Below are 13,880 nucleotides of genomic sequence, written 5' to 3' on the forward strand. Positions count from 1 at the left end.
GTACAAGCTCTCCTGCGAGTCGGGACCATAGAGGAAGTCCCCACATGTCAGAAGGGGAAAGAGTTTTATTCCCGGTATTGTCTCATTCCAAAGGTGGTCTCTGACCTATTTTGGACCTGCGAGGCGTCAACAAGTATCTCAAGAAGTTAAAGTTTCGCATGGTTTCCCTGGCCTCCATCATTCCTTCTCTAGATCCGGGAGATTGGTATGCCGTCCTCTGTTTGAAGGACGCCTACTTTCACATATCAGTATTACACGGGCACGAACATTTTCTACATTTCACACCACCCTCCTTCCAGTGCTGCCCCAGGCCCAGCGGAGGCCCGAGAGTTCAGGGAGGAGGCAGGGGCTGTGCCATGGGAGAGCCTAACTGTCCTCAGCGCATGGCAGCCAGAAACCCCTGGGCCTGCTGCCGAGGCCCCCCCTCCACCAAGTGATACGAGCCTCTGTAGGGAGGAGGTGGGGCCAGAGCGGAGCCGCGATGGCTGAAGGCTCCTCTCTGCCCCTTGCGCTGGCAGGAGCCCTCCTCAGCTAGCGGCCGGCTGGCCAAGAGGAGCAAGTGGGCGGGGGGTAGGGGTAGTGGGAAGGGAGAAGGCAGCCCTGGGCCCACTGGCTGAGAGGAGCAGGGCTGGGCTGGGTGGAGAGGGAACCAGCGCCACAGCCACTTGGCCGCAGTACACAAGTGGAGTACCGGGCCAGCGTACAGCACCCTCTTTGGCGGGCCACCCTCGGTAGCCATCCTGGTTGCCCATCCCAAAGGTCTGCCCTGTTGGCAGTGCCCCTTATGCCACAGCAGATGTGCCCCACTCCAGAAGGCCCCAGAGTTGGTCCCCTACGCATACCACTGAGGGAAAAACTTCTGGCACCAGTGCATATGGCAAGCGCACACCTACAATGGAATGGACATGAGCAACACATCTCGAAGAACACCAGTTACAAAAAAAGGTAACACTCTTTTCAGAGCATGTAGTGGACTAAGCACTGAGAGGAAGGATCTCCTGCGTATTCTAATCCTGGTTCTGACACTTACTCCCTCTGTGGCCTTAGTTGGGTCACTGAACCTTTCTGGTTGAGCTTTTTTATCTAGAATACTTAACTGCCTCACAAGGTATGGATTATTAATGTTTGTAAAGTGCAACAGCATATAAATTCTTATATTCACCAGATGCATATGGACACTTCACAAAATGGGGGCCAAAGGGCACTCACACTTGCAGGTTATTTAGACAGTTATTCATTGCAATACTTTCCTAAATGTTGGCATTATGCACATAACCCAACACAACCAATGGGGTTCCCTTGATCAGCAGAAGATTGATTTTACACAGACACCACCTCCACACTCAGATACAAAATGAGTTGATTTGTTGGGATATCAAAGAATTACTCTCTAATCATCCCCAAAATCTTCAGACTAGCCCAGGGACATGATTATAGTGGCATGATTATAACAGATTGGGATCGGTTATATTTTGAGGGCATAAGAAAAATGCTAAGGCCACCTCTGACCACCGTAGTACAGGGGAGTTGCATCTTCCATGGTGGTTGAGTTCTGAAGTCAGCGCGTAAGGCGAAAATCGCATATAGTCAAACGCTCATTGAGTGGAATGGTGGGCGGAATCACCCGCACTACAGGTACAGTATTTAAATTATTTTTTTTGTTTTGCCAAGCGCGTATAGTTAAAATCGCATAAGTTAAATGCGCCTATGATGCGACTCCACTGTACATTACCTAGAATTATTTGACAGGCATTTCATTGCTGGATGCTTTATCTTGTCTAAATATACAATTATTTCTTCCCTTCTTTCTTTCTTTTTTCCTTTCCTTCTTTCTATTGTTTTCCATTTTATGACATGAGGTGATAAACCTAATACTCTGTCAACATACACAAGTGTAAAAGTTAGAAAATGTTCTTTGAGTTACAGAAGTACTTTTTGCAATATTTCTTCAAGATTGCTTTAGAAATTGTGGTTTTGTTTTCTTGAGCATTAATGTCTAATATGTTTACTGTGGTATTACATATTTTCTGATATAATGGTTTTCAACCTGTGGTCCACAGAACCCTGGGGGTCCGCAGACTGTCTAAGATTTCCAAAGGAGTCCACACCTCCATTTGAAATATTTTAGGGGTCCAAAAATGAAAAAAAGGTTGAAAAACACTGCTCTAATACAAATACCTCATGAGCTGAAATTGAAATTTTTACACCAATTCACATATTGCCTTTAACACTTCAGTTAACTTTCTAAGTTTCCTGGCCCAAAAATAACCTCTAAATCTTGCAGTTCTAAAAAAGATAACAGAACACTTATCCATAGTCTGAGATACTATGTCCTAGAGTTTCCATGTTTTGAAGGCAGAATACATAAATAATACACCTTTTCAAAGGAACGTGCTTTCTTCCTGATCATCCTGTTTGTATTCTGTTTGCTGCATACCTGACCTCCGACTTGGGATGTATTACATTTTCCCAAACATATTACAACCAGAATATATTTGTTTTGCACTGGTACAGATGTTATTCTCAACTTTCTATAGCTAGCATCCAGTACATTGCAAACATTTTGATATTGGACAATTGTTATGTTTATACCTTTTTCTGTTATGGTGAATGAGGCTGCAAGGGTAAGTCAGAGGCTAGGAAATGTAAAAGTAAGTGTTTTAACCTGTTTTCTAGTATCTTGCATCAATGCTGTATTTTAATTAAATTAAATTAATTTTGTGGCATTGAACTTTTTTAATGTATTCATTTGTCATAATTTATAAGAATTAACATAAAAAGGGGTTACATTAATTTATGCCTAGGCCTGTGGTTCCAGTCTCATCTTTAATAACCGAATACTTTTCAGTCCATAGAGAAAAGAACTTTTAAAAAAGGTCACGTCCATGTGATACTTGACAATCTCTGTTGAAGAGTTATCATGAAGATATTTTTTTCTCTAGAAAGGATATTACTTCCAAATTATGTGGACTCTGCTATCATGGAAATGCACAGATACAGCTGATACATTATCAAAAAGTTATTTTATATATTGCCTGCTCCATATAACATTAGTGTATAAATAAAGTTAGTTACAATATCCTTGTGTGATTGAAAGAGGAAGGTGTCATATTAGCCTAAGATGCCATCTATGTTTTTAAACTCTCATCCTTACAGACTCTTTGGTTGATTTTTTTACTATTTAATTTCCTTTATCTGTTTTTTGTTTCCTTTATTAGTCTGTCTTTTTCCTCTTTTATTCTTTTCCTCCTCCCATTTACTACAGGAGAATCAGCGCATGCAGCAGAAAATAGACTCCATAACCAGAGAGGTGTTTGACCTCCAGGAGACAATTAATTGGAAAGATAAAAAAATTGGGGTATGAAACTAATACGGGGGGAAAGGGGATCATTGATTTAGAAATAGACTGGTATTGTTAGAGGATTCTGGACAGTCCAAAGAAATGAAGGCCATGTATATTTTAGCCATTTAAACACAGTTGCAATCTGATATTTGTAACATAGGCTCCCCACTGGAACAAAGAAATGAGCTTCACTTCATATTGCTGAATTTCACTTACATATACAGTGGGTGAAAGGGATAAATTACAAATTTTATCCTTCTAAGAAATTGGTTAAGAACGTAGGCGTGGCCATACTAAGATAAAATCATAGGAGCCATCTGGTCAGTTGTCATACATCTAGCAGGAGCCAGTGCCTAATACTTCAAGCAGAAAATGAAAAATACATAACCACCTATTCAGTTTTGAAAATATGGCTTACTACACTCATTTTGAATGTTGAATTTACTGCATTATATATGCATTAAGCAACTTGTTATGCGTTTTATATTGAGAAAGGAGAAATCTAAGCGCTCATAACACTTCAAAACTTGCTAGCCATCTATTCGAAAAAAGCAGTGTTTTGTTTTTAAATAAAATCACTCCTATAAAATCATATTTTTTCAAGAAGTCTAGCTATATGTCATACCCACATCTCAGGGGTGGTTTTGTAGCCATGTGCCTCACAATACATCAGAAGCATGCAGATGTTTAATATGATTACATACCACGTGTCTGTCATTCATTTAAGCAACCCAGGGTTTTCACTTTGAAAGCATTGGGAAGAATAAAATATTAAACAAAATATACTATAAATTAAATGCTGTAAAGCTTATTACAAACAACAAAAGAGGAAAGAAGATTGAGTAGCTTGAAGCACCTAAATAATATGGTGATTGGTGTTGTATAAAATAGAACTGTATTAATTAAACTTATTAAATAGAAGACTTCAGTTTGTCATGCATACAGTCCCTTAACTTTTAAGAATTGTTTTTTATCTGTATCAAGGGCTTGAAAAATCTACCTGTTCATGGCAAATATGAAACTTGCCTATGTGGATGTAGAGACCAGTGACATCAGTGTCTACAGAATCTAAACCATAACTTTTTTAAAATCAGACTTTTTAGCCGTTGTGTCTCAAAATTAAGTCCAGTCCCACCCTACCACTTGTAAAGGAGAATGAAACTTCTTCCTCTCTGTTTGCCTCCCCTGTGATCCTATAGCACTTTATTTTCCATGACTTCATCTTTGTGTCTGCTTTCATTTTTTGTCATCTTCCCGAGTGATAAGCTCTAGTGCATTTGTCAAGACTGGTCTATTTTCACTGTATCCCATCTTAAGACTCCTTTGAGCAGCTGTACAATGCACTATATTTTGTAATTTTATTCTGGTTCTAAGAAGTTGTTTGCAAGGCTAATGCAAACCAGAAATCTGGTTCACAAGCAGGATAGAAACAGCATGTCAGTTTCAAGTCTATTTTTCAAAGTGCTCTCAAATTCACAGGCACATTCAAATAGGATTGAAACTCAGTATGTCAGTTTGAGAGCTGAGGTACAATTTATCTAGTCATTTATTCAGGGTCTCCTGAGAGACAACCCCCCCCCCCGATGAATTGCTTTTATTATTCAAAGTGCTCCAAAGTGCACCTGCATAGGCAGATTGCCTTGAAAATAGCTATGCCACATCAGACTCTGGGATAGACTTTGTGGAGCAAATTTGGGAATATTTGGTCAAGGGAATTCTGAGGCAAAGTTTCCTCCTCCAAAGTGACCTGCTTTTAATTAATAAATTGCTCTTTATCGCAGAGCACTTGCAGAGCTCAGTTGTCCTGAAAAATATTTTGACAGTAAGAGGGGCTATGGAAGTAGTAGTTTTGCAAATTTGGTGTTATATGGTTGGCGGGGTGAGTGAAATACAACCAACCCTGCCTCTGTTACTAAAGCTTTTGGTAGTGAATATTCCCAGTTTTTATTGCCAACCCCGTGGGGTGATGGGGAGGCAGAGTTATGGTTGTGTGCCTGTGTTGTGAGAGAAATATAAAAACTCATTTTCAACATTTGTGTTTTTTGTTTTTTCTTGCAATGCTAACCTTCTTATACCATTTGTGCAGGGAGACCTTAACTCTGAATTTCCTGTTTTTGTCAATGATTTGGGTTTTGGTAATTAAACTCTCATGTTCTGTAAAGTCACAAGGAGTGCTGGGAAGTGTGGAGTGCCTACAACCCTAACTCCATGTTTAAAGACTCTTTTGCACTTGAATAACTAAATTGAGATATGTAACAAGGTATGTTTAAAAATATATATATATTCAATAAAAATTTGATAATTTTACCGTTTAATAGCATACACAATAAACATTGTTTATTCCTTTAAAATGCAAGGATTGTAGTTTTGAGTACATGCAGTGGCACGTGGCACTATGGCTAGTAGGCATCAGGTAAACTTTTCAAGCCCTAATTTAAAGCATTTACAGAGTTTAAAAAATAAGGGGCTTGACTTTAAGCTTATAATTTTAGTTGTAGAAATCTAGTGTGTCTGAGGAAACAGTAGATAGGTAATAAAATGATTTCTTTTAAAAATATCCTATATCCCTCAGAGGGTAGCCTCTAGGACTACTCCTATATTTTTAGTGTGCATTGGTTAAAATTAATTTTTCCATCTATGAAATCCAGTTCAACTGCATGTTTCATTTATTCCAGTTGAAATAAACAAACAGAATAGTGCATTATAAAATATTGTTCTTTCCCTATAAACTATAAATAATTAAAATACAATATACAGTAGAACATCAGAGTTACGAACACCAGAGTTAAACTGACCAGTCAACCACACACCTCTTTTGGAACCAGACATACAGAGATCAGGCAGCAGCAAAGACCCCCCCCCCAAAAATAAAATAAATACAGAACTGTGTTAAACGTAAACTATTATCCAGAAGAAAAATGCTGCTTTCCCTTTATTTTTTTAGTAAAGTTTCAAAGCTGTATTAAGTCAATGTTCAGTTGTAAACTTTTGAAAGAAAAACCATAATGTTTCGTTCAGAGTTACGAACAACCTCCATTCCTGAGATGCTCGTAACTTTGAGGTTCTATTGTAGTAAATTTGAGAAGTGGAGAAAATACAATGTGAAGCTATTTACCTTCATTTCTTCCTTTATATCAGTCTATTCCTAAAGATTCATGCATGACAAAACATTTGTTAGATGAGTTTTCTTGGCAAACGTGTGTTTACATTTGTGCAGTTGTCTCTTATTTGGGATTATTTATAATGCAGTTGAAGCATATTCAGGATTATTTATAGTGCATGTAGTAATTAACTTACATAGAATATTGTAGTGCTGCCTAATTGGCTGAGAATGTCTGGCTTAACTCTGGGTAACATAGCTCTATGAGATTGTTGTGTTTTCTGTTGTGACCCCTTTTGTGTTAATGTAGTGATGTTAGTTTTGTGTTTCTAAAAATGTTTGTTAGTAACCAAATGGCTAAAATATTTATTCAAGTAACAGAGAAGCAGATAAGTAAAAATGGATAAAATGAACTAAAATATACAGACCTTGATTGTAAGATTTCTACTCTATGCACCTGTAGAAGTCAGAGTAGTTAGTGTAATGGATGTGGTATTCTACGGTTTCTACTAATTAAATCCCCGAGCATTTTGGCCTGTGAGAAGGATGTGGAGGCTTGACTGTTCAGTAGTAGTGTGGTGGCCTGTTTAGTGGTAGTATACAATTTTTAGTAAATAAATGTATATTTGGACTGAAATAGATGTTTCTCTTAAAGCCAGAGGCAGGTATTTATTAAACTTAACCAAAGTGTTTGTCAAAATACCTTATCGCTAAGCTGGTCCCACTATGAGGGTTTTCTAGGATAGTTCAGCTAGACACAAATACTATGCAGAAAAGTCCATGCAGAGATTGCCTTAAAATGGACACATTTGGAAGGACTGTATTCATTTTGGTAAACAATGTAATGAATCAAATGGTTGGATTGTATAGAGTCTGCCAAGATTGTTTCATGACAAGCATGCAGCACTGAGGCAAACATATGGCCTGTAAAAGGTAGCTATTGAAGTTGTACATATTATTTTATATCCCACTTCTCCTTTCTTTACTTTTATTCAGCTTGCCTTATTTGTATAAAATCTCTCTACTGCCTATCACATTGCTCTCTCTCTGTGCCATTCTTTTTCTTGATATCTGCCTGTACCCAGGCCCTAGAAAGACAGAAAGAGTACTTTGATTCCATTAAGCATGAGCGAGATGAGCTCAGAGATGAGTTGGCTGACCTGAGGGAAACAATGAACACAGGACAGGTATGTCAGTAGCAGTAGTATACAGTAATACAAATACAGAAATGGGGGATCAACCATAGTCAGGGCCGGCTCCAGGCACCAGCTTATCAAGCAGGTGCTTGGGGCGGCAACTCCGGAGCGGGGCGGCACTTTCAGGTATTCGGCGGAGGGTCCCTCACTCCCGCTCCGAGCGAAGGACCTCCTGCTGAATTGGCGCAGATCGCAATCGCGTCTTTTTTTTTTTTGGCTGCTTGGGGCGGCAAAACCCCTGGAGCCGGCCCTGACCATAGTCAACACAAAACAGAAAGCAGTATGTTACTACTCCAGTACATCCAAATAAAGGTTTGACTCTGGTAATGACATAAGTAATACTGCTTGGTCCAAATATGGACCAAAACCCCCAATCCTCACAAAAGTTAAATGGAACATTTCCATTTGGTGTAACTGTTTCAGTCAAGTTGAAAACCCTTCAGAAAATGTAAAATGTAATTGGATAGAAAAGGTTTCTTTTGTATGAGTGAAATTCCTTTTATTTTTTCAGAAACACGGGTTAGTTATAATCCCAGATGGTACTCCAAATGGTGATGTAAACCATGAACCAGTGGTTGGTACAATAGCAGTTGTATCGCAGGAAGCTGCTCAAGTCTTGGAATCTGCAGGAGAAGGACCACTAGGTAAAAATATACTAAATATATGACTTTTAAAGATTTTACTGGATTTTTGTTTCCCCCAGTATTCACATCCAAAATTGTGACTTTAGAGCTATACACGGATATTTCCGTTACTTATGAAATATGTGTCTCTGTCAAGCTGAATGCCCCTATTTTTGTCTAACTAACCTAACAGCATATTTGTTGACTACCATATTTTCCGGCGTATAAGACGACTTTTTATACTAAAAAACAACCCCCCAAAATCGGGGGTCGTCTTATACGCCGGGTATAAACATACTGTAGCTTCGGCTACATACAGAATGTCCCTGTGCTGATTTAAAAGGCTCTGGGCTCCCCGCCGCAGCAGGCAGCCCAGAGTCCTCTGACTCCCCGCCGCGGCTGGGATTTAAAAGGCTCTGGGCTCCCCGCCGCAGCGGGCAGCCCAGAGCCCTCTGACTCCCTGTAAGTACCAGTAAGTCAAAACCATTTTAATTAAAATTATTTAAATCAAATCTGATGTTATTAAATGGTGTTGCCTCGGAAGGGGGGGGGTAGTCTTATACGGCGAGTATAGGCCAAAACCTATGTTTTAACTGGAAAATTAGGGGGTCGTCTTATACGCCCAGTCGCCTTATACGCCGGAAAATACGGTATATTTAAAAAAAAAATTGTAGGTGCAATGAGGACATCTGCAGTTGGTTAATTCTCATGGTCCAGTCTCCATTTTATTGTTTTTGAGGTAACTTTAGAGTGAGCTAAGAAAACTAGGAAATAATTGGATAAAAATTCAGGATTAGTAAAGTGTTTTGATTAACACATTTTCTTTGTTATGAAATAAATGTTTCTTTAAAAACATGAACTATTTAAAGAGACCATTTGTGAAAGAAGTCATACGTACAAGAAATAGGAGTGTATATTGTGTCCTGTCATTTCCTTTGAAATATTTTTATGCTGTATTCATGCAAATTGATTGTATCTCTTAACTGCTTAGAATAGAAAGGTTTGCTCTAGTTCCAGTTAGCACAGTCAAACAACTACTGTATATGGACAAAGTTAGGGTTCTGTTCCCAGGCTCCTGGTTAATTTTGTTTTCCTAGCTAAACTGCACAAATTGTTTTTTCATTACTTAGAACACAAGGAAACATCCTTATGTGTTGGTACATGTAGTATATACATTTTAAATGGAAGACTACATGTTTTTTTGTTTTAAACCATTTATTTAATAAATCGTCCTGATATTGCCCAGTCATGTTGAAATGGACAGAACGAACTGTTAATACTCTTATTTGGTACTTCTGACACACTGTTGCTTTGTTTACATTATTTTTAAAATAATTATCTAAGAAACTGAGAACTTGCCAGACCTATTCTAATTTTAGTACTGACTGAGTGGGAGGGTGTGTTCTAGTGGGTAATGATCTTCTGGATGAGTTAACTGATTTTAACTTCAGTTTAGGCCATTAACCAAGCTACTGTTTGTATTCTAGTAACACATGATAGGTATTCTACAAACCTAGGGAGGCACAGTCCCTTCCTTGAAGAGCTTGCAATCTGAAAGATAAGACAGAAATAAAGGGTTGGGGAAAGGAGTACACATACAGGTAAAATGGTTATAGCAGTAACTAGCCATGTCTTGAGTATTTTTACTAAAGTGAGTATTTTTAGGAAGTGGGAGATGGTTTTGTTTTATTAAATGTATAAATTATCCCCAGTTGCCCCTCAGCCATTCATTAACTACCAGGAATTGCCTGTCTCCGATGTCTTTATTGCTGCTAAACTTTTTATATATTAAAAAGTAAAGAAAATAATTACCTTTTTATATGTTACAAAGATATATTTGAACTGCATGTTGCTGTGAATATAGTGATGTGTTTGAAGTATTGATGTTTGCTACCATTTAGGCAAGTACAATAAACCATAAGAACTCAAATAATCATTTTCAGTGTGTCATTAAATTCACAGCATTTGCTAAGTTTAAAAATATTTTTATTTTTAAGCTTAATGAAAATAAAAGAAACATTAAATTTTTGGTTTTAAATCCATCTGGTTTTTAATTGAGATCTTCTTTGGTTCTTTTAGACGTTCGGCTACGAAAACTGGCTGGGGAAAAGGAGGAATTATTGTCACAGGTAGAGAAGTGTTGTTTTTTTCATAAATATTCTGTAAAGGGATAGGTTAGGTTTAAAAAAGTGTCCCTGAAAAAATGTTAGTACACTAATAATAAATAAAAAGCTACTAAACCTGTATGTAAAACAAACGAAACCAAAATATTAGCTTTAATAAAACTTCCAACTTTGCTGATGGTCAGCCAAAAACTACTAAGCTCCTCCCTTTGGTGCCCTGAACAGCATGAACTTGGTCTTATGTAATAGCTAGAGTGGTGGATTCTTCAAGCTGTCTCCCTTATGGTTGTTCAGAGTGGTCCTAACTGGATCTTTGTGAAGGCGCTTCCTACCTCTCCTTTTTTATACTAACATTGTGCTGTATGATTGACTCATTTGCCTCTTACCATTACAGATCATCATTGATCAGTGATGGTTATATGAAATGAAGTAGCTATTTATTCATTCTTTCTCTTATTTCTTTTTATAAAAGCAAGAAGAAGTTACTAAAATCTTACAAGGTTTGGGAGTCATTTTTGAACAGTACCAGTATGGCTGACTCGAGAGAAAGCAGAAGCAAGGGTCGTTATGTGCTCTGAGAGATCTGTCCAGGACAAGAGTACTCAAACTTTGCCATACCATAGAGTCTCTCATGGATAATCTGTCCTCCCATGTTGTGATTCTTCCAATTTATCATCACACTATTCTTGTGATAACTACAGTTAGTTAAAAGGAAAAATATTATGAATATTAGCTTTTAATGCAGTTTAGCAACTAGAAAAGAGGAGGTAGTTGGTGACTAGCAAGTGACCAGTGGACCACCAGCAGGTGTTCCTCAGACTAATAATCCACAGACCACAATTTGTGAACTTGTGGTCTAGGGGAAGGCACAGAATATAGCTGCACAGGACACAAAACTAGCCATTCTTATCAGCCTTTGTTTTCATTGAGAGTGTACCAAATACCTTATTTTTAATATTCAGATGAATATCAAATAACTAGATGTTTTGGGCTCAAGCCAAAATAGAAGCCAAATACTGGCTAGACCATAAAAATACAATCACTTTTTAGAGCATGGTAGTTGTAAAAATTCTATTTTGAGATGGCTTATGTAAACTCCTGTTTGTGAGATTCAAACTCCCTACACCATTCCACTCAGCTGTTTTCCAATAGTGTAGAGCAAAGATAAGAGCTCCTACCTTCTTTATCAGCCCCCCACTATAGGGGTCATGGCTGGGCATTTCTTACATACTGATGAGCCCTGACTTCCGGAAATACCTGTAGGAACTGCTGACATGTAATACAAAGTTAAGCTGCTTTTGAGACTACTCTACCTCTGCACAGGTGACCAGTTTGGCAGCCATCACTTCTTTGCCCTGGTATGCCTTTGCATATCCTGGGATCTGAGCCATAGTTTTTGTAAACTTTTAGAAATGTAAAATATACATGAAAAATTCCATACACAGAGCTCAATTGGCATCTTATGCTGAGAATCATAATGAAGGGGAAAATGTTTTGTGGTCACAATATAACTTATAGTAGATTACTCTTCACAATATGACATTTTAATTTCAGATTAGGAAACTGAAGCTGCAACTGGAAGAGGAACGACAGAAAAACTCTAAAAATGATGGCACAAATCCAGATATAACAGGATTAGAGAATGGTTCTGATTTGCAGTTAATTGAAATGCAGAGTAAGTATACATTTATTTATATTTTTTATACACGCGCGTGCGATTTTAAAATTATTTTTTGTTGGCAAACTTCCTCTCAGTATATTCCTCAATATACAATAGTTAATAAAAGGTCTGTGTTTGCTTTTGGAGCTTAATAAAATTTCTGGCAAGTTAATTTTTATTAGTTGACAACTTTGCCTAACTTTGATAGAAATATTTGCCAAATTTCATTATTAGATTATATAATTTTACCTGAATTATTTTCCTAGTATTTTCCCCTGGTTTCTTATCGTGTTGAATCTTAATCCACTAACTCAGTCTGAAAGACTCTGTCACTATCTGCAGCAAACAAAACTTATTAAAATCCTGCCCAACATTCATTTTCACGTCATACAAACTGACCAGGCTACCTTGGGTACGTCTACACTACAAGACTATTTCGAATCTACTTAATTCGAATTTGTGGAATCGACCTTATGAAGTCGAATTTGTGTATCCACACTAAATACACTAATTCGACTGTCTGAGTCCACAGTAACGGGGCCAGCGTCGACTTTGGAAGCGGTGCACTGTGGGAAGCTATCCCACAGTTCCCGCAGTCCCCGCTGCCCAGTGGAATGCTGGGTAGAGCCCCCAATGCCTGCTGGTGGAAAAAATGTGTCGAGGGTGGTTTTGGGTAACTGTCATCATTGAACCGTCAATCACGCCCTCCCTCCCTCCCTGAAAGCGCCTGCGGGCAATCTGTTCGTGCACTTTTCTGCTCAGTGACAGCGCGGGCGCCACAGCACTTTGAGCACGGATCCCGCTGCAGTTATGGCCGTTGTCAACTCCTCGCACCTTATCATCCACCTCTTCCACAGTCAGCTGCTGAGAAATAGGGCTACTTTTCAATGGTGCTGCGAGCACTGGTGGACCATGGGGGATGTTTTACCAACATCAACGTCGGGTGGCCAGGCAAAGTTCATGACGTGCGTGTTTTCAGGAACTCTGGTCTGTTTAGACGCCTGCAGGAAGGTAGTTTCTTCCCGGACCACAAAATAAGTCTTGGGGATGTGCAGATGCCTATAGCGATCGTCGGGGACCCAGCCTACCCGCTAATGCCCTGGCTCGTGAAGCTCTGTGCAGGCGCCTTGCACAGCGACAAGGAACTCTTCAAGTCCCAGCGAGCAGTGAGCAGCGTGACCTGTGACTGTTCAGTTTCTTTACAGAGAAGCTGAACCTGCCCCTGTTTCTTTACCAAGTGACTGTTGACTAGCATCTGCAGTTACATACCCCGCCCACCCCGCTTCCCCAACTTCCAACACACGTTTAAAAATAAAATACATGTTCCACTGTAACTTTACAAAGGTTTCTTTATTGATGACTTTGCGTTACAGGGTTGAAACTGGGACACGGACTGTGCTGGGTAGGGTGTGCGGTGATGTAAAGACCGCCTGTAAACTCGAGGAATGACAGGCTCCTGCTCCCAGAGCGGTCTGCAGTGCCGGACTGGATGTTTCAACGGAGCCTGCCATCCCTCCTTTTTGGCACTCTGTGTGCGGGGACTATGTGGCCTTTTGGCGGGGAAGGACGGATACAGATTCCTCTGCTGCGTGGCTCTGTGGTCCAGGACAGGGACCGTTGCATGAGGTCTGTAACCCCCCTCCCCCGCTACAAAGTCACGTACCCCCCCACCCACACAGAACCTGCAAACCACCTCCCATACCGACCAGGGTGCGTACTGACTACAGTGTGTGTGTGACCTGCTGCTGATCCTGCCCCCATGTCTGTACCATGGTAAAGGTGATTGTCCTGTCAAATTACCAACCCCCTTCAAACACAGTCTCCTCTAAAAGAAC

At 39.4% G+C, this 13,880-nt stretch overlaps 1 protein-coding gene across 12 annotated transcripts in view; it reads left to right on the plus strand.

Moving 5' to 3' along the window:
* Window positions 1-13,880, plus strand: part of LRRFIP2 (LRR binding FLII interacting protein 2) — a 131,083-nt gene that overhangs the window by 101,860 nt on the left and 15,343 nt on the right. For 11 of the 12 annotated variants that reach the window (XM_045007760.1, XM_045007756.1, XM_045007757.1 and 8 more), the window contains 3 exons: window positions 8,151-8,283; window positions 10,342-10,391; window positions 11,940-12,060. In XM_045007760.1, coding sequence (XP_044863695.1) covers window positions 8,151-8,283; window positions 10,342-10,391; window positions 11,940-12,060 — 304 coding nt within the window. Of the gene's footprint in view, window positions 1-3,265; window positions 3,359-7,528; window positions 7,631-8,150; window positions 8,284-10,341; window positions 10,392-11,939; window positions 12,061-13,880 lie in introns of all 12 variants that reach the window. The other variant, XM_045007768.1, reaches the window with a different exon arrangement.

This window comes from Mauremys mutica, chromosome 2, assembly GCF_020497125.1.
Source record: "Mauremys mutica isolate MM-2020 ecotype Southern chromosome 2, ASM2049712v1, whole genome shotgun sequence".
NCBI lineage: Eukaryota > Metazoa > Chordata > Testudines > Geoemydidae > Mauremys > Mauremys mutica.